We start from the raw sequence: 27,045 nt of genomic DNA, 5'->3' as shown, positions 1-27,045 counted from the left end.
AGGAAATATTTTTTCTATGCAAATTTATAAAGGTCATATCCAGGAAAATGTAAGAATGGCCTCTATGAGGACATATTTTATCTCTACAATATCAAAGGAGAGAATAAATACAATATAGCAAATTTCTTATTTGGGCCTAAAATTCACTCAATTTTCTCCAAGCTTTAATGTAGACTCTTTAATTCCCAATATTTAAGCTTAAAATAGGATCAAAGGTTGTATTCAAAGTATCACTTTGAAAGATTAGGCCATTTTACTTCTCATCTAGGATACAGGGAACATGATGTAACTTTTATTCTAAACTTCGTTTTCTTAAGAATATTTTACTTTCTTTCTTTCTTCTTTTTTTTTTTTTTGAAACGGAGTCTTGCTCTTGTTACTCAGGCTGGAGTGCAATGGTGTGATCTTGGCTCACTCCAACCTCTGCTTCCCAAGTTCAAGTGATTCTCCTGCTTCAGCCTCCCAAGTAGCTGGGATTACAGGCACACACCACCATGCCCAACTAATTTTTTTCTATTTTTAGTAGAGACGGGGTTTCACAATGTTGGCCAGGCTGGTCTCAAACTCCTGACCTCAGGTGATCCACCCTGAGCCACACTACAGATTGCTTCTTAGCTAAAATATTAAAAAGATATTGATCTACTCCTTTAAAATTGGATGGAGCCTATTTCAAGTACTTTCAAATGACCCAAGCTGAAATGCGCAAATCTTAGCATATAGCTAAGATAATCAGTTATACCCAAGCAATTTTCTTCATTCTGATTGTCCTAATTTAGTTTACTAGTTCATATTTACTTGTTTATACTGAATTGCTTGTAAAAATTATGTATCTTCCAAGTTCTATAATATGAGAGTAAATTTTCTTTTTTCTTCTTCTTTGGCCATGTAGCCTTATAATGGGGCTTCTTCTCTTCTTCTTTTGCCTCAATTAAAAAAAAAATTGTCCGAGTGCAGTGGTTCACGCCTGTAATCCCAGCACTTTGGGAGGCCGAGACGGGTGGTGGATCACCTTAGGTCAGGAGTTAGAGACCAGCCTGAGCAACATGGTAAAACCCCACCTCTACTAAATACAAAACATCAGCTGGGCGTGGTGATGTATGCCTGTAATCCTAGCTACTTGGAAGGCTGAAGCAGGAGAATCACTTGAACCCGGGAGGTGGAGGTTGCAGTGAGCGCTGAGATTGCACCATTGCACTTCAGCCTGGGCAAGAAGAGTAAAACTGTCTCAAAAAAAAAAAAAAAAATTCAAGGCGCAGTGGGGCTCCCATCTGAAATCTCAGCACTTTGAGAGGCCGAGGTGGGAGAATCTCGAGGCTAGAAGTTCAAGACCCTGTGCAATATAGTAAGATGCCCATCTCTAAAAAAATTAAAAACAAAAATTAGCCAACTGTAGTGGCGTGTACTGGTAGTCCCAGCTACTTGGAAGGCGGAAGCAGAAGGATCACTTAAGCACAGGAATCCAAGGCTGCTGTGAGCTATGAACACATCACTGTACTCCAGCCTGGGTGACAGAGTGAGACCCTGTCTCTCAAAAACAAACAAACAAACGAAACCAAGCACTTCAACTTCATTCCATTTTAGACAAAGAAAGTAAAAAAGGAGTAAATGACATCTCAGGTATCTAAGATATATTAATAACAAAGCCAAACTAGATCTCTGGTTCCTTGTCCTCTCTGTTAATTCCAAACCATCCATGAAAATAGAAAAGCAATATGGCACATATTTTATTTATATATATACATACATACACACACAAACACACACAATTTCATTTTCTGTAAAATTGCCTTTCATATTATTTAGAATCATATGAAAATTAATTTTTATTTCAATCTGAACTCATACAGATTAGAAAGTCAAGTACAGGAAATCAAGATTATGCTAACTAGCATTAGAAAGCTCTTCCTTTTTCTTTTCCTAAAGAATGCTAAAAAGGTGCTCAGGACTACTATATGCTTAAGAGGATTTTTCAGTACCTTAAAGAAAAAAAACATTCCTCAACTTTCTTATCTCCTTAAGGCACTGGTTCTCAAAATACATGGTCTAGGTACCAGCAGCAACAGCATAACCCAGGAACTTGTTAGAAAACCACATTCTCAGTACCGCCCACCCACCCCCACCTACTGCATCAGAAACTCAGGGTAGAGCTCGGCAATCTGTGTTTTAGCAAGCCTCCAATTGATTCTGATGCTCACTAAGGTGGCTTAAGGTGTTGTTTTCTCTCTTTCCTATTATGGGTAAGCATCTAGAAGTGTCACGTATGAAAGATATTCTCAACCTTGGCTGCAACTTATAATCATCTATGGGAGCTTTAAAAAATACCAATGCTGTTCTCACTCGTAAGTGGGAGGTGAACAATGAGAACACATGGACACAGGGAGGAGAACAATACACACCAGGGCCTATTGCCGGGTAGGGGGTGAGGGGAGGGAATTTAGAGGATGGATAATAGGTGCAGCAAACCATCATGGCACCTGTATACCTATGTAACAACCTGCACATTCTGCACATGTTATCTTTTTTCTTAGGAGAAAAAAAAAATAACAATGCTTAGACCACTCCTAGACATTCTAGACATGCGAAGTAGAGAACCACTGATCTATACTCTGTATCAATTCTAATTATTCACTTATTAGTCCTTGGCCACCAGTACTACGTGTGAAGGTATAAATAAATCATTTGGCCTTAGTGAACCTCAATTTCCACATTTTTGAGGTATGATCTTTTGATTTCTCAGCTGTATTCCTGGAGTGGTCAGGTTTTAAACAGGTTTCTCACTGGCAGGATCAGATCTCTGTCATTGCTCAGCATGACCACTAGTATCTCTATTCTGTTTTCAATACTTCAGTTTCTCTCTGGAAAACTTATGTAGTCTTTCCCTGGATATGTGTATTCCAGCTCTTGGCCAAAGACTCTCTGGTATCCTAACCAGCAAATTCTAGCCCTTTCAGATGCAAAATTCTGTTCTGTGCCTCCTCGGCTCAGTGAGTCCACTGTATTCTGCCTGGCCTGGCCTCCAGATTACAGCACCACAGTCGGGAAATAGTATGCAGCAGACACCTGGGCAATGGTGACCACCGCAGTGGCTGCCTATTGTCCAATCACTGAAAAGAGTTGCATTTACATGCTTTCTCTCTGTATATATTTGATGAGGGGATGGTATCCTATTTTTTTGTTGTACAGTGGGAGGGCCAGTCTTGTACCATTCTGTCATAGCTGGTACCAAAAGCCTCTATTTATCTCTTAACCAAACTCCTGCAACAGTTTCTTCACTGGTATCTCCCTGGGACATTCTGCCCCTTAAAGCTATCCTTTACAAAGTTATCATAATAGTTCCAAAATGCAAATATGGTCATGTCATTCTGAGGTTTAAAGCCCTTCAGCAGTTCTTTGCCTCTGGCAGTGGTTTTCAAAGGAGTGGTGGTGTGTTTGTGTATGTAAGTATGTGGGGTTGGGGGAAGTATCTTTGCTCCAACCTGAACACAATTCTCAGTGTATCTGTTGTGCAGGGCTTCTGCATAAGCTTTTCTACAAAGAAAGTATCCTTCTGCTTTAAAAAGGGTTTAAAAACTACTATCATATAAAGTAAAAGCTCCCTAATATAGTAAACCAGATCTTCCACAATCTGGCCACTGTCTTTGTCTTTGTGTTCAGTTTTAGACTTCACTCTAGAAATACCAAATTGCTTGCAGTTCTTTAACACATTCCCTATTTTGTAGTTCAGTGCCATGGCTTAGTTTGTTCTCTCATCCTGAAATGTTTTTCCTCATTTTCTTTTCTGTTCTACATCTGCAAGGTAAATGCTTATTCATCCTGAGGCTTAGCTTAGGCATTGTCTTTTCCAGGAATCTTCCTCCTCTACCAGTCCTCTAAGGGAAGGTTAAGGTACACTTCCATTTAGTTCCTCCAGTAACACATCTTTTTCTGTCATTATACTTATTGTGTTAAATTATAATTATTCATTTATGCAACTAATTCCATGTAAGTTAACAGTTTGTACTTTACCAGTAAATCCCCAAACCTTAAAATAGTTCACAAATGAATGAATGATAGGCAGAGATGGGGGCCATTTTAGGCAAAGGAAAAAGCATAACATCAGCCAAGAAGATGGTAAGTATAAGACTTTTTTGTTTTGTTTTGGAACAGGGAGTAGGCCAATTTAGCTAGAGCCTCTTAAGAGTGAGAAAACGGATAAAACACCAAAACATATTATGAACATGTTGAGAGGGCTGGAATAGCAGACAATGCATGGGGAGCACTGAAAAGCCACTCAGACTTTTAGATCTGAGGAATGGCAGTTTCCTAATTGTTCTGTCTCTTTTCTGTGTCTTGTTCTTCCAATTCATCCTAAAGATTAATATTTATAACACCTAACTTTGATCAAATTGCTTCTTTTATTAAGCTTTCCTTTGGTAATTCCCATTGCCAGTGGCATCTTAATGACATACTTAGGCCAAGTTTCCTTATAATAAATGGATTTCTTTCTCTTTTTCTATCCAGTTTACCTTATTCTATCCAGTTTACTTGTGTTATCAAATGTCACTTTAAAATTGTTTTATTTTTACCACTAAACTTGCTGTGGGCGAGAGAGAGGAAAGATCTATCTTGTTATTTGTACTTCTAGCATAGTGAATAACATATAAGGGCATATTATATATCTATTGAATAACTTAAAAGTGGTTCTGAATGAAGTATGCCACAGGTAGCTTACCCCAGAATAAATAATAGTTAATTTTTAGCTATTTGCATGAAGACTAATATTTTCATATTTTCATCAACATATGAGTGTAAACACTATCTTTCAAAAGAAAAATGTTTAAATATTTAAACACTGCCTTTCAAAAGACAAGTGTTTAAAATATTTAAAAAGTGTCATTGTAAATGCCTTGCTGCTTAAACACTAGCATCCAGCCTTAAACATTCCAAATATAGAAAGTAGAATTTGCATTAAGAAAAATGGAGTCAAATGTACCCTGCCTAATAGACTGTTATTGCCAAAAGAAATAAACAAAAATTCAGCTCTCTTCTGTATTTTTATAATGGGGCTGTACCTCAGAGGGGTTCATGTTTGTCTTCTCTACCATTTCCCCGACTCCTTAATCTCACGTTTACTTGGTCTCATCTCTTGCAAGCAAAATGGAAGTCAAATGGCCTCTTGTGCCCTCTTTGAACTGGATTGGTATCAAGCCAGCTGGGGCCTTTCCTGTCACTCAGGCAAGGAAATATATATTTCATAGCACATAAGCAATGCCTATTTGGCACAATTTGCATGAAGCAGTTTACTGAACCAGTAAGTCATTTCTCAAGGTGACATCTCCAGCAAGCTTCCCTTTCAGCATTCTGCCCCAATCTACCCTTCTACAACATTCCCAGATTGGTAATTGGTATATTTAACACTCTTCCCATATATACTCCTCCAACAGACTTTTCCCCAGTTCTGACAAGAAACATGCAAGAGTTAAGAGAAAGCATTAAAAGATCCCACACACTGACTTCATATATGAGTGATACTAGACTAATATAATCCTCCCACATTCTAGCAGTGCCTGGCTAAGGATTCAGTTTAAATCCTTAGAGAATCCTTCTAATTCATCTTTTTAATACAGCAATAAACACCCTCATGATGACTTGATTAATGTTTAAAACCACCTTTTTAGAGAATTTTAGCAGGAAATTTCTTAACTCATTTCAAGAAATTGTAAATTATTCATTGCCAAATTCCGAGGATAAGAGTTACATTCTTTTTTTTTTTTTGAGTTGGAGTCTCACCTTGTTGCCCACGCTGGAGTGCAATGGTGGGATCTCAGCTCACTAAAACCTCTGCCTCCCAGGTTCAAACCATTCTTCTGTCTCAGCCTCCCGAGTAGCTGGGATTACAGGCACCTGCCACCATGCCCACCTAATTTTTGTATTTTTAGCAGAGATGTGGTTTCACCATGTTGGCCAGGCTGGTCTTGAACTCCTGACCTTGTGATCCACCTGCCTCAGACTCCCAAAGTGTCGGGATTACAGGAGTGAGCCACTGCACCAGAGCCACATTCTTTATAATTCTTAAGTGTGGGTGAAAAGTAGAAGGGTGACAGCATCTTCTGGTCCTTACACAAGAAATGGATTTATAATCTTTTCATATCATAAAATTAATAGAAAGTTAAACTTATTCAAGTAGCAAGTAAATCAATGGCTTCACATTTTTTTTCCTGGAGATTTAATTTAATTTTCCCAATTTTGTAATGGCAGAACATAAACACCTGAGGGCATTAAACTGTTTTCGTAAACTGTTTTGTAAATTTATCCCTTCATTATTCTTCACCTGGTCTACTGCAATAATCTTCTAACTCATCTATTTGCTTCTAATCCCTTTCATCCATTTTCCATATAATCAACAGAGTTACTTCTCTAAGAAGCAAATCTGATGATGTCATTACCTTGCTAAATACCCTTTCCTTGGTCCAGATCATTTCCAGAATAAAATCCAAATTCCTCATCATAGCCTTTAAGGTTCTTCATTATCTAGTTCTTGCTAGTTATCACTTTTCATCTTGCAAACTATGTTAACTCTGAATATTTTGCAATTTACCAAAGACATATATGTTTCTTGACTTTGTATCCTTATATATATATGGATATATGTATGCCCAAGCATAAATTTCTCTGTAAAACACTTTTTTGGCATTTTCCACTCCATACTGTAATCCATCCTAGGCCATACCTCAGTTAATCTTTCTCTTATGGATATATTACAACTAAAAAATAAACTTATTGAGGCAAACTTTGTATTACATAAAATTTACTGTTTTAAAGTGAATAATTGGGTGGCATTTAGTACATTCACAATGTTGTGCAATTACCACCTCTATCTAATTCCAAATGGTTTTATTTTACCTCAGCGTGTCTCAACAAAACTGCATATTTGTGACCACAATACTAAACATAATGATAGGTGCTCAGTAATTAGAGATGGAATCATGTATTCAACTGTAGAAAAGCACCTCATCAATTATTTTTCTCCTCTTTTTATTAGTTTTAGAAAAATAAAGAATTAAGTTGTATGTTCTGGGTAGATATATCATAGAAAGAAAAGATAGATGATCTCTTCTCTTCAACTTATATTAAGGAAATGGACATTCAGAAATAAAAGTTTATAATTTGGCTCTTGCAACACTCATTCAACAAATATTTATTGACAGTTACCTATGTTTCTGGAACTGTTCTAAGCACTGGCAGATACATCCTAGAACAAAACAGACAAAATCTTTGCTCCAAAGCTTATATTCCAGAAGGAGAGACCATGAACATAATAAATAAATTATATAGCATTTTAGCAGCTGGCAAATGCTACAGAAAAAAATATTAGAGCCAGGTAATTAGATCAGAAGTTTTGGATAGTGATGTGGGGAGAAGTAGCAATTTAAAATAGGTTAGTTAGGGTTGGCTTTACTAAGTATGTGGTATGTAAGCAAAGAGATAAAGGAGGTGAGAAAGTGAGCCGTGAAATATTAGAGGGAAGAATATTCCATGCAGAAGAAAAAGCCAATACTAAGGCCTTAGGAAGGAACATGCTTGATTGTTTTCATGGAATAGTGACAAAACCAGTGTATCTGGAAAGGAGCAAGTTAGGAAGTTTTGGGCCTTTGAAATTTGGAAGGATGGAGTTGCTATTAATGGAGATAGGATAACCTCTGGTAAGTTATGGAGTGAAGATTAGGGCTGAAGTGTGGGGCATGCTGGAAATGACTTACATAGCCAAGTAGAGATGTGTAATGCACAGATGGATATATGTGTCTAGAGAAGAAAGATGGCCTGGTACAGTGGCTCATGCCTGTAATCCCAGCACTTTGGGAGGCTGAGGTGGGAGGATCACTTGAGCCCAAGAGTTAGAGATCAGCTTGGGTAACATAGTGAGACTCCATCTCTTTAAGAGAGAAACAGTGATGTGGAGTTTTAAGATATAAAATTGGGAATCATCAGCATTAGGGGACATGTTTAGAGCCTCAAGACTAGATGAGATCCCTAAGGAAGTCAAGTCCCAGGACTGAACTCTGTGGTACCTTCCATGTTAAGATTTGGAGAAAAGAAAAGAAATCTGTAAAGATGACTCAAAAGGAACTTCAGAGAAGCAGAAAAAAATAAAAAGAGCACAGTGTCATGGAAGCCAAGTAAGAAAAGTTATTTTAGGGGAAGAAATGAGCAATCAACTGCATTAAATACCATTAGCAAATTAAGATGAGAACTGAGGCTGGGCACAGTGGCTCATGCCTGTAATCCCAGTACTCTGGGAGGCCGAGGTGGGTGGATCACGAGGGCAGGAGTTCAAGACCAGCCTGGCCAATATGGTCTCTACTAAAAATACAAAAATTAGCCAGGCGTGGTGGCAGGTGCCTGTAATCCCAGCTACTCAGGAGGCTGAGGCAGAAAATTGCTTGAACCAGAGAGGTGGAGGTTACAGTGAGCCAAGATTGTGCCACTGCACTCTAGCCTGGGTGACAGAGCAAGACTCTGTCTCCAAAAAAAAAAAAAAAAAATCAAAAACAAAAACAAAAACAAAAAAAAGGGATGAGAACTGAGAACTGACTACTGAATTTAGCAATGTGAAGGTCACTAGTGAGCAAACACAATTCTGGCAGTGATGTGGGCAAGAGTCTGACTGGAATAGATTTAAGAGAGAATAGGAATTAAAGACAATGAGCATAGATGTTTTGAGAATTTTTTCTATAAAGAAGAGAAGAGAAAGAGGTGGTGGCTGGAGGTACAGTGAGGTTAATACAGTATTTATTGTTTTCAGATTAGAAAAAGAGCCAGGCGCGGTGTCTCATGCCTATAATCCCAACATTTGGGAGGCTGAGATGGGTGGATCACCTGAGGTCAGGAGTTTGAGACCAGCCTGGCCAACATGGTGAAAGCCCACCTTTACTAAAAATACAAAAATTAGCTGGGTGTGGTGGCACATGTCTGTAACCCCAGCTACTCAGGAGGCTGAGGCAAAAGAATTGCTTGAACCCAGGAGGTGGAGGTTGCAGTGAGCCGAGATCACACCATTGCACTCCAGCCTGGGAGACAGCAAAATTCTGCTTAAAAAAAAAGAGAGAGAGAGAAAATAGCATGCTGATGGGAATGACATGGTAAAGAGCAAAAAACTAAAATGTTTTTAAAAAAAAGTAGGGGAGAATTGCTAGTGATATATCCTTGAACAGGCTAGAAATAATGGAATGAACACAAGCAGAAAGGCTGACCATAGTGGACAGTTCAACCACAGTTAAAAAAGTAAAATCGTCCAGGCACGGTGACTCATGCCTGTAATCCATCCAGCACTTTGGGAGGCTGAGGCAGGCGGATCATCTGAGGTCAGGAGTTTGAGACCAGCCTGGCCCACATGGTGAAACCCTATCTCTACTAAAAACACAAAAAAATTAGCTGGGCTTGGTGGCGGGTGCCTGTAATCCCAGTTACTCAGGAGGCTGAGGCAGGAGAGTTCTTTGAACCCAGGAGGTGGAGGCTGCAGTGAGCTGAGATGGCACCACTGCCTGGGTGACAAGAGCAAAACTCCATCTCAAAAAAAAAAGAAAAAGAAAAAGAAATATCAGAGTAGAAGGCAACAGTTACTGTTAGGCAGATACAGTAATGTAGTATGCAGAAGTTCTCTTGTGAATTCTTTAATTTTCTCAGTGAAGTAATAAGTAAAACAATCAGCTTTAATTGGGAATAATAAAGAAGAGACTGGCAGTGTGAGGAGATAGGAGAAGGTATGAAAAACATCATCTTAGAAATCATTCTGGACTGTGCTACTCAAAGTGTAGTTCAAGCTCCTGTGTTGTTCTGCAAATTGTGACTAGTCCACAAAAAACTAAATAGTATAGAAACTGAGAAGTAGCACACTTGGTGTGATCAGTGGGTTTGTACAGCCTACTTTCCACGAATATATATATTTTTTGTCATTCTATTCCTTCTTTTCCTACGTTATGATTATGCTGAGCATACTTACTGAATTGTGATTTAATGTCTATTAAGCCCAATAAAAATGTGGTCTTAATATATTTTTAAAATTTTTAATTATTATTTATTTCAAAAGGTTTTTGAGGTAACAGGTGGTGCCTGGTTACACAGATAAGTTTTTTAGTGGTGATTTCTGAGGTTTTGATGCACCCATCACCTGAGCAGTGTACACTGTACCCAACGTGTAGTCTTTTATCCCTTACCTCCCTCCCACCCTTTCCCATGAGTCCCCAAAGTCCGTTTTATCATTCTTATTCCTTTGCATCCTCAGCTCAGCTCCCACTTATGAGTGAGAACATACTCCATTTCTAAGTTACTTCACTTAGAATAATGGTCTCCAGTTTCATACAGTTTGCTTCAAATGCCATTATTTCATTTCTTTTTATGGCTGAGTAGTATTTCACAGTATATACATATACTATATTTTCTTTATCTACCTCTTGATTGATGGGCATTTGGGCTGGTTCCACATTTCTGCAAGTGTGAATGTGCTGCTGTAAACATGTGTGTGCTAGTATCCTTTTTATACAATGACTTCTTTTCATCTGGGTAGATACCCAGAAGTGGGATTGCATTTTTATGTTTTTCTTTTTAATTTTTTTTCTTAACAATCCACTTTATTGTATTTTATTGACCATGACAAGGTGCGTGGAGGGAAAACTGGTACTTAACCACATACAGAATGTGAAGCACTAGTCCAGGAGAGTGGGACAGTAACTGAAGCGGGAAAATGTTTTGTGATTGCCAAGCAGCATTATGGGCTCACATGAGGTTTCCAGCCAATCGTTTAACACCAGTCAGCATGGTGTGTGTAATTTTCTCTAGATACATTATGCCGCAAGGATGAGATAAAGAGAAAGATTCACTTGAGCTATCACTTTGCCAAGTATGTATGATGAAGCAAGAGAAGGGCAAGGAAACAGTATGCAAAGGAGTGATGAGAATGACCATGGAACTCAGACTGGATGAAGAGGAGAGAGAGGATTTATAAAAGGCAGAAAAGGTGACAAGATCAATGGGTAATAGGTCCCAGAAAGTTGAAGGATCATTGAAATAAGAAATGAGCTAGAAAGATAGAAGGTATTAGTCAAACAGTAATATGCACACAATTGTGAATACGAAGAAGTTGCAGCAATAAGGTAGGATCCTTAAAGAAGGCGTTCAAGGAATTGAGAGCCAGTGTGTTACAAAAGAAAAGTATCTCTATGGATATTAAAATCATAAAAAATTAAAACTGGAGTATTCTTAGAGATAATGACCCAGGGGATAGAATCAACAAAAAATGACGAGGAAGGTTAAAAGATGACTATAGGCCGGGTGTGGTGGCTCATGCCTGCAATCCTAGCACTTTGGAAAGCGGAGGTGGGTGGATCACATTGGAGATCAGGCTGGCCAACATTGTGAAACCGTGTCTCTACTAAAAATACAAAAAATTAGCTGGGCGTGGTGGCAGGCATCTGTAATCCCAGCTACTTGGGAGGCTGAAGCAGGAGAATCACCTGAACTTGGGAGGCGGAGGTTGCAGTGAGCCAAGATTGCACCATTGCACTCCAGCCTGAGCAACAAGAGTGAGACTCTGTCTCAAAAAAAAAAAAGTGACTACAATGTGAGATTCAGAATTTGGACATTTTAGGGAAAACAAGGGAGAATAGACAGCAGCCCTGAAAGAGGAAGACACCTATCCTAGATATCCTAGACATTATGGTAGGAGAACTGCAGGGGAAAAACAGCCATTCACTGACAAAACTTCAGGGAAGACAGTATCCTCAGGGAAGATCTTGGTTCTTGTAAGATTAACAAATTAAGGGACCCCTACAGAGAAGAGGTAGAAGAAACAGCTGGTTTTGCTGATGATGAACCTGGAATTGCAGTGGACATAGTGAAAGGGTTACAAGAGGTCTTGGGGAAGGACAAGTGGAAGACGGTGTCGGAAAAGAGAATACACAGAGCCATGGGGAGAGTACATGCAGCATAGGGGATGAGGGTTCCCCAGGTGTTTAGGGTTACTCGTGATGACTGGCATAAAAATGGATAAAGTACAAAAGGTAGTGATTTAGAAAATTATTTATCATGGACAGTTATTTTAAGAGACAAAAGGTGGCCCAAATGCAGGTTACTCAATTGATTATAACTGAGGAACTGTACCTTGGTTCTGGAAAAGGCATGCTTCTTAACTTTCTGCTATCTATACTTAAAGCTATTTCATCTCTTACAGTAGTAAACTGAATAAAATGTAGGTAAGGGCAAAAAGATGGCAAATGATCTGTTTATATTACTCCTTTTTGTTTTGTTTGGTTTGTTTTGTTTTGTTTGAGACAGAGTCTTGCTCTGTCACCAGGCTGGAGTGCAGTGGCGTGATCTTGGCTCACTGCAACCTCCGCCTCCTGGATTCAAGCGATTCCCCTGTCTCAGCCTGCGAGTAGCTGGAACTGCAGGCTCGCACCACCACGCCCAGCTAATTTTTTGTATTTTAGTAGAGACAGGGTTTCATCACGTTGGCCAGGACGGTCTTGATCTCCTGACCTAGTGATCCGCCCGTCTCGGCCTCCCAAAGTGCTGGGATTACAGGCATGAGCCACCGTGCCTGACCTATATTACTCCTGATTAATAGTTCTGAGAAAAGACTGCTGACAGTACGTTGGTTAAAATAAATATTTTGAATAGTTTGAATAAAGAGAAATGTTCTATATTAATGTTCACTTTACCAATTTTTATTATGTATCTACTTAATATGAACATAGCAACATATACAACTTGTTCTAGAAAAGTCTGACCTTTATTCAGTTATTTTAATAAAATTAAATTTAAGAATATTAAAATACTGGAAAAGGGTTATGGGTAGGGAGATGATAAATGTAAAAGATATTTTCAATGGCTAGAGAAAAAGAATAAGCAAGTTCTTCATAGAGGCATATTAACAAGGCTCTTGAAAGTAAGCAATGCTTATTAAAATACAAGAAACAGACATTGTTTTATTGGTATTATCCTTACCATATTAAAAAATGCTGATGGATAAGAGAAGGGACAGGGAAGGAAGAAGGAGCAAGAGAAGAGAAAGGCGAGGTAGGGGTTCACAGATGAGGATTAAGAAATGTGCTTCCTGTTCTTTGCTTCTTTTGAACTCACCTCTGGAAGGTGATTTACTGAATAAATATTCTACCTACATCTTTCTAGTTATTTACATAGTTTTGGCAATTATCTTTCTCCTTCATTGAATGAGCTCTTCTCCTTCCCTCTCATTATTCCTCTTCTTTGTCAAGATTATATTTACTTGGCTGGGCGCGGTGGCTCATGCCTGTAATCCTAGCACTTTGGGAGGCCAAGGCAGGCGGATCATGAGGTCAGGAGTTTGAGAACAGCCTGACCAATGGTGAAACCCCGTCTCCACTAAAAATACAAAAATTAGCTGGGCATGATGCCACATGCCTGTAATCCCAGCTACTCAGGTGGCTGAGGCAGGAGAATTGCTTGAACCCAGGAGGCGGAAGTTGCAGTGAGCCAAGATCGTGCCATTGCACTCCAGCCTGGGCGACAGAGTGAGATTCTGTCTCAAAAAAAAAAAAGATTATATTCACTTTTTTCTTATATGATAGAAATTGGGAACTGTGATGCTTTTATGGAGTAGTTTTATCATAACCAAAGCAGAATATCAATTATCTGATTAATCACCAATAAGCAAATAAATGAGCTAGATGTGGAAGGATTTATAAACTGTAACAGTTCAAGGAATAAAATAGTAAGGACGTGGTAAGTTTAAGAGGTTTTTAATTTAGAAGAATAGAAAGTACATCTAGAACTGGACATCTGTCCTGGTTACATTCTGTCTACCTTGCCAGATATTTTCTAATCTTTGTCCTTCTTGACCTTGTTATGTGTTTTAGGAAGCTGACCTCTACAGAATACACCAAAAAGCAACGTTTTTCTGCCTTCGAGTTAGAGTTGGCCAATAGGTGACACTGGCAAGAAATCAGAAGGGCAGAAGAAAAAATGTGGGGTGTTTATTCTGTCTTACTTCCTCCCTGCTGGCCATTTTTGTTTGGGAGAGGCTGTGTTCTTTTGTGTATAACTACAGCAACTGTCAAGCAGCTCTCTCATGCAACTACAGTTCTCTAGGTTCCAGAAACACTGCTTTCTTCCCTTGCTCTGGAAGCCTAGGGTGATAACTAGGCTTTCTGCGATTGCTAGCTTGTGGGTGCTTCCTCACTCTGATAGGTCCTTTATGCTGCCCACACATCTGCAAATAGTCCCTTCATTAAACCTCTTTCAATTAATCCAATTAATGGCATTTGTTTTTGCTACGAAGTAGAAACTTACAATTTCCAATGGCCCCTTCTAGACCATTTTCAGGGCCAGGCCTATACAATCCAACCCCTTCCCATTCCAAACTCCTCAGTTTAACTCAACATCTCTTTCACCGTTTCTTAGTGAAAATCCAGCCCTATCTTGTGGAAACCCACTTCTTCATGAAAATAACATATCTTTACAACATTAGCAGCCTTTTAGACTTATATATATATCATTCATCAAGCCTTTATTTTTATAATATAACTTACCAAATGGAAACAAAAACTAGGTAATCTCAGGAATTTACTCAGAAGAGGAAAGTAACTTTCCTGAATAATATCCATCTCACCTCCTTCTCCTTGTTGAGCAATACCAACTGGCTGTCTGTGAGGATGCAATACTTCCGCTCCCATGTTGTCTCTGTGTAGGGTGACTGACCACAAGACAGACGATGGGTGGGTGGCCCTTTCACATCTGCATGACAAAAGGGAAAAACAAAAGTGACAAATCATTATCTTGCTTAGTAAACCAGTACTTCAAATGTAAAATTCTTCAAAATCAAATAAAGAGGTGAGCCTTAACATGAATCTCAGTGGTAAATTTAAAACTTCCTCTTAAGAAAATAAAAACTGTTATAAACAGAATAAGGAAAAAATAGCCCTAGAATCTTCAGAGAGGAGGGCTGAAACACTCTGGGAAGAATTGTTAGTGCAAAGTTTGCACAGTAATTACCACTGTACATACACTATAATAATGGGAGGTTGCTTCAGAGCTTAATTCAAAACACAGAGTCGGAGTGACTCAGACAGCTTCCCTAGTCTTTAGGAGAAAGATGATGTTACATGTACACTTTGAGAACACTGTTCACCCAGAACACTGAGAGTAAAGTTTTTGGCAGACTAGACCTTCCAAATGGCTTTGCACTCATAAGAATTGAAAATGTTTGGCCGGGTGCAGTGGCTCAAGCCTGTAATCCCAGCACTTTGGGAGGCCGAGGCGGGTGGATCACGAGGTCGAGAGATCGAGACCATCCTGGTCAACATTGTGAAACCCCGTCTCTACTAATACAAAAAAATTAGCTGGGCACGGTGGCGCGTGCCTGTAATCCCAGCTACTCAGGAGGCTAAGGCAGGAGAATTGCCTGAACCCAGGAGGCGGAGGTTGCGGTGAGCCGAGATCGCGCCATTGCACTCCAGCCTGGGTAACAAGAGCGAGACTCCGTCTCAAAAAAAAAAAAAAAAAAAAAGAATTGAAAATGTTTAAACAACAGCATCACATTACCACTAGAGGCCAGCAAGATCTTAAAAACATAGAAAACGATTTTCTTAAGGAAAGATCTAAATATATTACCATGATGCTACTTAAAGATGGAGGTACCCAATATTTAAGCAAAATGTCTCAGCAATTCCCAATTGTCTCATTTCCTTATAAAATACCAAGTGGATACTAACATCTTTGTCATTTAAAAAATTTTTTTTAATATAAAAAGTTTACTCATTTCAGCTGTTGGAACTGGGTGCGTATTTTAATGTGTAAGTACACATTAGATCCATTAAATAAGGCTTTTATGACAGCTCGATATATTAAAAGTTCTTCAGGCATGAAGAACTAATTCTTCTTGGGAATATATTACAGAGACTACTTAAAATGCATTATTACTACTTATTATGCTAGAGGAAAAACTCAAATTGGAAAGATTAGAAATCCAACATCCATGAGGGCAGGGGAGCTTTAAATCATAAAAAAGCACATTATATCTATTATATGATTATTTTTCATTATCATTGTTTTCTGCAAAATTTTTGTCTTTTGTCACAGGATGATAGATATATTAGTGGCATTGGCTTGACTTCAAGGAAAGCCAAATTATTTCCTGGGTGTCTTATACTATAAACAACCAAATATGCATAATTATAGCTGGAGTTCTGTTGAAAGTTAGCAACAGGTTGGGTGTGGTGGCTCATGCCTGCAGTCCTAGTACTCTGGGAAGCCAAGGCAGGTGGATCATTGGAGGTCAGGAGTTCAAGATCAGCCTGGCCAACATGGTGAAACCCTGTCTCTATTAAAATATAAAACTTAGCCAGACATGATAGTGGCTGTCTGTAATCCCAGCTACTCGGGAGGCTGAGATGGGAGAATCGCCTGAACCCGAGAGATGGTGGTTGCAGTGAGCTGAGACTGCATCACTGCATTTCAGCCTCAGCAGCTTAGCGAGACTCAAAAAACAAGAAAGAAGAAAGAAAGAAAGAAAGAAAGAAAGAAAGAAAGTAAGTAAGTTAACAGCAAATCAGTTGCTGTATGTCTCTCTTTGTAGAACTACTGCAGGTCTCTCTTTATACATCCCTTCAGGTATTCAATATTATCTTCATTGTTTCTTCTGGCTTAACTTCCTGTTCTATCTGAGGCTATCGAAACTAACTACTCTACATGTTGGGGAGTTTATCAACTCTTCCCAAAAATAATTCAAGGTTCAAGAACCAACAATGGTATTAGGGCTTGGTTAGACATGTTATTAATTCTTAGAAGTTCACTGTTTTGTCTTTTCTCCCCTTATTTTCTGTTTCTATCTCCTCTGCACTGTGCACAGCATTACATGCTACATCTGTAGCATCTCCATTCCACACCAACCTTCACTCCTCCACCCTCAACCCTCCCCTTATAGTTTAAGCATCTTAAATTATTTTATGTTAGAACTGCATCTTCAGTTCTTCCAAAGTTTTCTTTTGACTTCAAAATCTCAAAATTATCATAAAAAAAGCTTTAATGAAAATCTGAATCCTTTTGTACACATATAGGATATTCTTGTCTATACTTAAAAGCTATGTCAAAACTGATTTTCTTCACATGATTTGGACAAAAATATTGGTTACATTTTTACCACATGTAGTCCTATTTTTAGAGTCAAATACCAAGATGACTTCAACAGAAAGGGATGCACCTACTGAGGGACTGTGTTAAGAAAAAAAATTTATCTTCCCGGGTCCACAAGGGGTGTGGTTTTGCCTGGAAACTGGGACCAATTTAACCCAAGATCTTTAAAGAAGAAGCTGGCCCTAAGGCCAGAACAGAGTCTAGAATCATTACTAAATCTAGTAACATTGGCGTTCTATAACGGAGACCAGGAAGAACAGGCTAAAAGGAACAGGAGGGACCAGAGAAAAGCTGCAGCCCTAGTCATGGCCTTCAGGCAAGCAGACCCAAGGGACTCAGAAGAGAGAAAGGCTTGGGTTAGTCACCAGTCTGGCAGAGCTTGCTATCACTGCGGCCTACCAGGACACTTTAAGAGAAATTGTCCCCAGAGGAACAGACCACCTCCTCGTCCTTGCCCACTGTGCAAAGGGGATCACTGCAAGGCACACCAGGGGAAGAAGGTTCCCAGGGTCTGAGGCAGCTAACCAGATGACTCAACAGCAGGATCAAGGGTACCCAGAGCAAGCGCCAGCACAAGCCATCACCCTCACCAAGCCCCAGGTAAAGCTAACCAAAAAGGGCCAGGAGGTCGATCTCCTCCTGGACACTGGCACAGCCTTCTCAGTTTTGCTTTCCTGTGCTGGATGGTTGTCCTCCAAGTCTGTAACTGTCCAAGAAGTCCTAGGGCAAGCAGTCTCCTGATATTTCTCCCAGCCCCTAAGCTGTAACTTGGGAGATATACTCTTTTCCCATGCCTTCCCCATCATGCCAGAAAGTCCCACTCCCTTACTAGGGTGGGAGGACCTGTTAGCCAGAGCAGGAACCATTAGCTATATGAACATTGTCAGGGAGGAAATCCCTCTCTGCTGCCCATTATTTAAAGAAGGAATTAATCCCGAGGTTTGGGCAATGGAGGAACAATTTGGGTGAGCAGAGAATGCCTGCTCAATTCAAATAAGGCTAAAGGATCCCACCTCTTTTCCTTACCAAAGATAGTACCCCTTAAGACCAGAAGCCAAAAAGGGGCTACAGGATACTGTAAGGAACTTAAAAGCTCAGGATCTAGTAAAGTCCTATAACAGCCCTTGTAATACTTCAATTTTAGGAGTACAAAAACCTAATGGACAATGGAGGCTAGTGCAAGATCTCAGGCTTATTAATCAGCTGTATTCCCTTTATACTCAGCTGTACACAAACCATATACCCTGCTCTCTCAAATACCAGGAGAGGCACAATGGCTTACAGTTCTGGACTTTAAAGATGCCTTTTTCTGTGTTCCATTACATCCTGACTCCCAGTTTCTGTTCGCCTTTGAAGACCTTTGGACCAGAATTCTCAGCTCACCTGGACAGTGTTACCCTAGGGCTTCTGAGATAGCCCCCACCTGTTTGGCCAGGCTTTAGCTCAGGACCTTAGTCATTTTTCACAACCAGGTATCCTGGTTCTTCTATACATGGATGACTTACTTTTAACTGCTAACTTAGAAACCCAGCGTCAGCAGGCCACTCAGGACCTCCTAAACTTTCTAGCCACCTGTGGATATAAGGTTTCCAAATAAGAAGCCCAACTTTATAGGCTAGAGGTAAAATACCTAGGGCATCTCTTATCTAAGGGCATTTGGGTCCTTGATGGAGAACGTCTCCGACCCATACTAGCCTTACCCCATCCAAAGAGCTTAAAATAGTTGCAGGGATTCTTAGGAATAACTGGTTTCTGCTGATTGTGGATTCCCAGATATGGTGAAATAGCCAAACCCCTATACACTCTGATTAAGGAAACCCAAAAGGCTGACAGCCATCTAACACAATGGGACCCTATAGCTGAGGCAGCCTTTCAGACCCTAAAGCAGGCACTACTGCAGGCTCTAACTCTAAGCCTTCCTACAGGGAACAACTTCTCCCTATATGTTATGGAAAAGTCAGGAGTGGCACTAGGGTTCTCACCCAGACTTGGGAGCTCACGCTCAACTGGTAGCATACCTAAGTAAGGAAACTGATGCAGTAGCAAAAGCCTGGCCACACTGCTTGGCGTCATAGCCATGGTGGCCAGACTGATCTCAGAAGCTGTTAAAATAGTGCAAGGGAAAGATCTAACTTAATGGACTTCACATGATGTAGGTGGAATTCTGGCCTCTAAAGGAGGCTATGGTTGTCTGACAACCGCTTACTCAAACATCAGGCTTTAAGGCTTGAAGGGCCTATACTTGAGCTGTGCACATGCACAGCCCTCAATCCAGCTACTTTTCTTCCTGAGGAAGGGGAAAACAAGGAACATGACGGTCAGCAGGTTATAGCCTAGACCTATGCAGCTCGAGAGGATCTCTTAGAAACTCCTCTAGCCAATTCTGATCTTAACCTATACACTGACGGAAGTTCATTCACGGAAAATGGAGTTTGAAAGGCAGGATATGCAGTAGTCAGTGATTAAACAGTGCTTGAAAGTAATTTCCTTCCTCCTGGAACTAGTGCCCAGCTGGCAGAACTAGTAGCCCTCACTCGAGCTCTCAAATTAGGAAAAGGGAAGAGAATAAACACATACACAGAGTCCAAATATGCTCACCTGGTTCTGCATGCCCATGCTGCCATATGGAAGGAAAGAGAATTCCTAACCTCAGCAGAAACTCCTATTAAACATCATAAGGAAATTTTAGACTTATTACAAGCTGTCCGAGAATCCAAAGAAGTAGGAGTCTTACACTGCCGAGGTCACCAGAAAAGAGATGAGAAGGAAGCGGAGGGCAATCACCAAGCTGATTTAGAGGCAAAACGGGCAGCTAGACAAGAATTTATAGAAGGAACTTTAGTATGAGAAAACCCTCTACAGGGAACTAGACCTCAATACTCATCAAAGGAGGTAGAGTGGGCAATCTCCCAGGGACATAATCTTCCTTCAGGATGGCTAGGTATTGAGGAGGGAAGAGTACTCCTACCTGCTGCCAGCCGATGGAAAGTACTCAAAACCCTACATCAAACCTTCCATATGGGTATAGAGAATACATATCAAATGGCCAAATTCATATTTACAGAAAAAAGTCTCTTCAAGGCTGTCCAACAAATAGTCAAAGGATGTGAAATATGCCTAAAAAATAATCCTTTGGCACGTCGCAAAGCTCCTCCTGGGGAACAGCAAACCAGTCATTACCCAGGTGAGGATTGGCAAATGGACTTTACTCATATGCCTGTCTCAGGGACATCAACATCTGTTAGTATGTATATAGATACCTACACAAAGTGGGTTGAGGCTTCCCCCTGTAGAAGAGAAAAAGCCCAAGAAGTAATGAAAGTCCTAATTAATGAAATAACCCCTAGATTTGGACTCCCTCGCTATCTTCAAAGCGATAACAGCCCTGCCTTCAAAGCTGCAGTGACTCAAGGAATTTCCAAAGCGTTAGGAATACTGTATCATCTACACTGTGCTTGGAAGCCTCAGTCCTCAGGGAAAGTGGAAAAGAATGAAATTCTTAAGAGACACATAAAGAAACTGGCACAGGAAATCCACCTCCCATGGCCTTCTCTATTACCAATAGCACTCTTAAGGGCTCAAAACTCTCCTCAGAAAATAGGACTCAGCTCCTATGAGATGCTTTATGGACAGCCCTTTCTTACTAATGATCTTATATTAGATAAGGAAACAGCAGATCTAATAAAAGATTAAACCTCCTTGGCTAAGTACCAACAGGCTCTTAGTACCGCACCTGAAGGACAACCTATGGAAAAAAGGGAAAGTTTGGTGCTTGTTAAGTCTCTACCCTCAGAGTCTCCCTCTCTAGGCCCATCTTGGGAAGGATCATTTTTGGTTATTCTGTCTACCCCAATGGCAGTTAAGGTGGTAGGAACTGACTCGTGGATTCACCACACTCGGCTGAAGCCTTGGACGCCTCCTGAAGAAAATCATAGGCCCTCCACTCCACAGTCTGAAGTTCCAGGAGATGGTCCTTCATACACCTGTGAGCCGTTAGAGGATCTACGTTTGCTCTTCTGACGAGATCCCCAGGAAAGAAAGTACTCATGAGTCTAACTTACATCCTGGCATTAACAGGACTATCACTCCTAGCTTTACTATTTGTGATTGGACTCTATGTGGTTGCCCCTAAGGATCAGCCTAATAGCTCTCCTCCTCTCCTTCCTAGTGCCCCCCCAATAACGATTTACACTGACTCTGAGGTGCAGAGTCTTCTCTTGCCAAGGCCGTGTCACACTCAAACTCCAATTACTCCTTTCATGGGGTGGGGAGGGAGGAATAATAGGAGAACTTGGTACTGGCATTGGAAAAGTTACTACCTCTACTCAGTTTTACTATAAGCTATCTCAGGAGTTAAATGATAACACAGAAAAGGTTGCTAATTCTCTCTGCAAAGACGGCTCACTCTGCAAAAACAGCTTAACTCTTTAGTTGCTGTAGCTCTTCAAAACAAAGGGCCCTGAATCTGCTAACAGCAGAGAGAGAAGAAACTTATCTCTCTTTAGGAAAAGAAAGCTGCTACTTTATAAACCAATCAGGTATTGTCTTAAAGTTAAAGAACTCAAAGACTGAGTCAAATACAGGGACCTTCAAGAAACAGAATCATGGAGCTTAACAACTGGCTGTCCTGGCTCTACCCTCTCCTAGGCCCGTTTATAACCATTCTATTATTGCTGGCCTTCGGGCCTCTCATCTTTAACCTTTTTGTCAAATTTGTTTCTTTTAGAATTAAAGCCATAAGGCCATAAATGGTCCTGCAAATGGAACCCTGGATATCCTTGGCTCATGAGTTTTATCATGGACCTCTGGATCAACCTGCACCCTTGGAAGTCTCCCCTCTGGAGGAAACCTCAACTTCCGGGCCCCTTCTATGCTCCACTTCAGCAGGAAATAGTTAAAGAGTGATCAACGCCTGTGTCCCAACAGCAGCTGAACTTTCCTGTTCAGAGGGGGCACTGAGGAACTGTGTTAAGGAAAAAAACTTATCTCCCCGGATCCATGAGGGGCATGATTTTGCCTCCATCTGGGAACCAGAGGGGTTTCAAATGTAAAGTTCTTTCTCTGACTTTCCCGCGTGTGGGCTAGGTAGAGAAATCCAGGTGGGTTTCTTTGTTCAAAAAGCCAGCTGAAAGCTCTCGGAGGAGGGGGCTCTGCTGGGGACCAAGTAGCCAATCCAGTATCAAAGTCAAAGATCAATCACTCCAGCAGAAGATTGAAAGAACTCTCATTGGATGAGAACATGAATGGGGTAGGAATAACTCCTGGGTTAAAATCCTGCTGCTCCTTACCTATAGGGATTCCTTCCTTGGATCCCCTCCAACAGCAGCATGGGCTCTCTCTCTCTTTCTCTCTTTCTTTCTTTCTCTCTCTCTGTCTCTCTGTCTCTCTCTCTCTCTGCCTAATAAATTGCTCTCTGCTAAACTCTTTGGGTCCACAATATTTATTTGAACGGTAAGCTCACTGTGCCTCTCCTGGGCCCCTTTCTCCATTCTTGGGGTAAGAGAGGCCAAGGACTCAGAATCAGAATGGAGAGGGAACTGAGTACACATCCCTGCCCCGATTACACTACTTTATGTAGAAACATGAATCGTTTTGTGGTCTAAACAATTAGAAACTTTGACAAAATTAGACAATTTATGGTCATTCAAATAACTAACTTTATTATATAAGTTAGCCATGGGTGACTGAAACTGTCCACTGTAAACTTTATTGTAAATTAATTTTAGCAAGAAGACACCGATAAACCCTGTCCATAAAAATTATACACAGGATATTGTATTAATAGCATAACCTAGGTTTCCTGACGAATTATAAATCTGTATCAACACTGAATTTAAGAAAATCTAAATTCTCTTTTCTGTGAGATCCTAATTAATTGTCTTAAAGCCTCACTGTCTAATTTCTCCCTTTGTCTAAACTGAACCTTTTTCTAATTTCTTCATGCTATTGTGAAAATAAGATGTCTCAAAAAACATTCTGAAACCCTGAACCACCCCTTTCTTGTGCTAAAGATGAGATGAAATAGAAAGCAATGAAACAGAGAGCAATACTTCTGTATTTAAAAAAAACTCAGTCTGTCTAAACAGAGGGATTTTTTAGCCATCCTATAGATTTTATAGCTTATTTTTCTAATGCCCACTTTTTGGTCATTTTATAAGAATGTATATCGGGGGAAAAAGATGAAAAAAGTGATAGTCTCTGTTTTTTTTTTTTTTTTTTGAGATGGAGTTTCACTTTTGTTACCCAGGCTGGAGTGCAATGGCGCAATCTCAGCTCACCGCAACCTCCGCCTCCTGGGTTCAAGAATTCTCCTGCCTCAGCCTCCCAAGTAGCTGGGACTATAGGCGTGTGCCACCATGCCCAGCTAATTTTTGTATTTTTAGTAGAGACCGGGTTTCACCATGTTGACCAGGATGGTCTCGATCTCCTGACCTCGTGATCCACCCGCCCTGGCCTCCTAAAGTGCTGGGATTACAGGCGTGAGCCACCGGGCCTGGCCGTCTCTGTTCTTCTTAGCACTTCTCTATTATCTAAAAAGCATTTTAAGTAATAAAATGAGATTTTTAAAAATAACCTATATTTAACTTATATAGGTTAAATTATATCATGTCCTCATTTCCATGGCTAAATGAAGGTTTAAAAGCATATAAGCAAGGCCTGCAAACTGAGACTATATGCATTACCAAGACAAGCTCAAATTTTTGGCCTATTTCACTTGCCAATCCCATTGATCTTTATTTTTTGCTCTAGTGACTTATTTTTAATTTCTGACTTGCAATTATTTTTAATATCTAAAATTCACTAGAGAAAAGAATAACTTAGACTCACAAAGAAGAATCTTAATAGCAAAACTAGAAACAATTTTGGATTTGCTCTGTCCATTCCTATGAGGATACTAAGGATAGTAAATGCTGGCCTCGTTACAAAAATTAAATAATTTTAGAAACATTAAAAAGAATCAGAGGTAAGTCAATGGATCTCTTTGTAAATACTTCTTTAAAACTGGGTATTATTCTGTAGACCAGCAGTTCTTCAATTTCTTGATTGCAGGACTCCTTTAGACTCTAAAATTACTGAGGACTTCAAAGAGTTTTTGTTTATATGGGTTGTATCAATATTTACTGTATTAGATATTAAAACTGAGAAATTTTAAAAATATGACTTCATTTAACAATAACATTCTTATTGCATGTTAACATAGGTAACACACTTGAAATGTAATCATCTTAAAAAAATTGAAAGAGTGACTCTTTTATATTTTTGCAAATCTCTTTAAAGTCTGGCTGAATAGAACACAGCTAGATTTTTATATCTGTTTCTACATTCAATTTATTGCTTAGTGTTTTTCTGGTTGATGTTTGTAAAGAGAATTTGGACTCACAAATACGTAGTTGGAAAAGAAGAGTTGTTTTAATGATATTTTCAAATAATTATGGATATTTTTCTTTAATACTCTACCAAAACCTGACAAGCAGTTGTTTTTCAAAAGTTAGTATACAATGTGTAATCTGAAACCAAATCAATAAACCTTTCATATTGTGTTACATCAAAAACCACTGGTCCACCTTGTTCTTTGAGTGGATCTTTCACCTCATCTATGAGTTTATAAACATCACGCACTGATCACTTAAAAAATACTGGTTTACTCAGATTTGCAGATCTTCCAAATATTGACACTTTTCATTGTATAATATAAAATAAAGTCACATTCATCAATCTTCAGAAAAGTTTTGATCTCATCAGAAAAGACTTCAAGTATTCCTGGGAAGTTGCCAAGCTCAAAACTGCAGATGCAAATTTTCTAACATTCTAGTTTTTGCTTTTAGTCATAAATTTTATCATTAGCAAGAAATACTCTTGGTTGTTTCCCCCAAGTGACAGGTTTATGTCTTTCTTTTTCCAGAAAATGCCTGCCGTATAACCAAGACTGAATAACCATAATTAGTCTTATAGTTCTATTATAAAAAATAGTTTTAAACTATCAGACGAGGGGGTACTGGGAATCTAGCATTCCACAGACCACATGCTAAAAACCACTGCTTAGACAATAGAAAGTCAATGAGAGATTCTAAGAAAATCTGGCAATACTAGTTTATAACAAGATGAAGAAAGTGGTCTTAACAACAGGTGGAAGACTGATGTAATGGCTTGGTTCAGGTATGGTCAGGGTCTGAAACAGATCAATTGCAGTGAAAATGGTAAGAAAGAGATCACGTGAGCCACATTTTGAAATAGGAATCAACAGGACAGGTAACTTTCTAGTTGTTTGTGGTGGACAAATAACACAAAAGAGATGAGAGAATAAGAGCTGCTAATAAAAATGCAAATTGGTAAAAGTTAATAAAGCAGGTTATGTAACTGTAATGTATAACAGGGAAGTCCAATACAGATGGTTTTCAAAAAAGGAGGAAAGATAACGTAAAAGGGAAGCTTATTTGAAGTATTCAATGCAATCTATTATTTCCAAATAATTTCAAAACAGTATTCAAAATACTAAGTCATTTGTCCTACCAGTAAATCTAAAAAGCAAACTCTGGGCCCCTTCAAATGCTAATATAAATTCAGTAACTGTAAATGCTAATATAAATTTAGTAACTACTTGGCAGGGAAACAACAACAATAACATAGACTGCTCAAGTGTTAACCCTTCCCTGTAATGAGAGAAAGGAGCATCATAGCATGACACATTACTTGACAAAGATGACGAACTGAATGATATAATAGAGCTGGAAATTTCATTACAGGAACATCACACACACACACACACACACACACACTCTCACGCACGCACACCCCAGATAAGCAACTTATCTCTTCCAGACTTAGGAAAAGTGCCTCAAAAATTTCATAGCAGGAGAGTAATTAAAAGGATCTGAGAGAGAGCAGAAATATGAATAAGGGAAAAAGGACAATATGTGGCCCAAATACAAAGAATGTGAAAGAAAAAAATTGCTGTGGGAAATTTTCTTTTTTTATCTTACAGTTCTTTAGAAGTTAATCTGAGTTGCTTTTGAATCACATTGTTTACTAGTCGCATGTTTTTTAAAATTCTGATATGATAGGTTAAATGCAATTGGTAAAATCATGAACCTATTGAGAGAGGAGAAAGGAAGAAACTGGTAGGCAGGCAGTTAGGGTGGGTCCTTGGTTGAATTCTTTCAAACCAAAGAACAGCCTGCCTGAAAAATCAGGCTGTAGGCACAGATTAGGGAACTTGCACAAGGGGGCTTGCCTAAGATATGCTCACAGCCACACAGATAAAACAGGCTATACAGATGACTTGCCCAGACATGGCCACAATGGAAAATTCCATCCCCTAACACATGTACAGTAAGGGGAACAAAGCAACAGGAAGTAACTGAAGCTAAGGGCCCGCATTTGCACTAGTGGGACAGGGTGGAGGTACCAAAACTTGCACCTTATATAAATGAGACACCTGGCCCTCATCAGTTTCTTGTTGAACTGTAAAAATGGCAACCCTCTCTGGGCCCACTCTATTCGGCAGACAGCATTCATTCTTTCACTTATTAAACTTTGCTCCAACTTCACCCTTTGAGTCTTAATTCTCAAATAAGCTCCTTAATTCTCCGGGTGATGCCTCACAATGAGAGACTGCTACATTGTGTCTCATTGGTGAGACTGTAACGCTATTAATATTTACTGCCTTCCAGAGAAAGTTTTATAAAAGGAATCTCTATTAGTGACAATCTTCCCAGTTAACACAAACTCTAATGTTTCATTGAATCTCAGGAGCCTTTCATCTATCTTAATACCACCCTAAAAAAAGAAATAACACCACAGTTTTGGAAAATCTACCTAAATACAGAAGGTCTTAATACACTAAAAGAGAAACACATTCCCAACAGATTATTGGGATAAACTGCAGAAGCCTAAACTGTT

The 27,045-nt window shown here is 39.6% G+C and overlaps 1 protein-coding gene across 5 annotated transcripts in view; it reads right to left on the bottom strand.

The window, feature by feature from the left end:
- The window catches only part of RASAL2 (RAS protein activator like 2), a 375,087-nt gene that overhangs the window by 177,736 nt on the left and 170,306 nt on the right, over positions 1-27,045 (bottom strand). For all 5 annotated transcript variants that reach the window (XM_012444491.3, XM_012444487.3, XM_012444488.3 and 2 more), the window contains exon 2: positions 14,624-14,748. In XM_012444491.3, coding sequence (XP_012299914.1) covers positions 14,624-14,748 — 125 coding nt within the window. The remainder of the gene's footprint in view (positions 1-14,623; positions 14,749-27,045) is intronic.

This window comes from Aotus nancymaae, unplaced genomic scaffold, assembly GCF_030222135.1.
Source record: "Aotus nancymaae isolate 86718 unplaced genomic scaffold, 86718_ANA_hifiasm-v0.15.2.pri h1tg000108l, whole genome shotgun sequence".
In the NCBI taxonomy this organism is placed as follows: domain Eukaryota; kingdom Metazoa; phylum Chordata; class Mammalia; order Primates; family Aotidae; genus Aotus; species Aotus nancymaae.
Note: the sequence above shows the minus strand (reverse complement) of the source record. Positions and strands in the feature narration are given on the sequence as shown.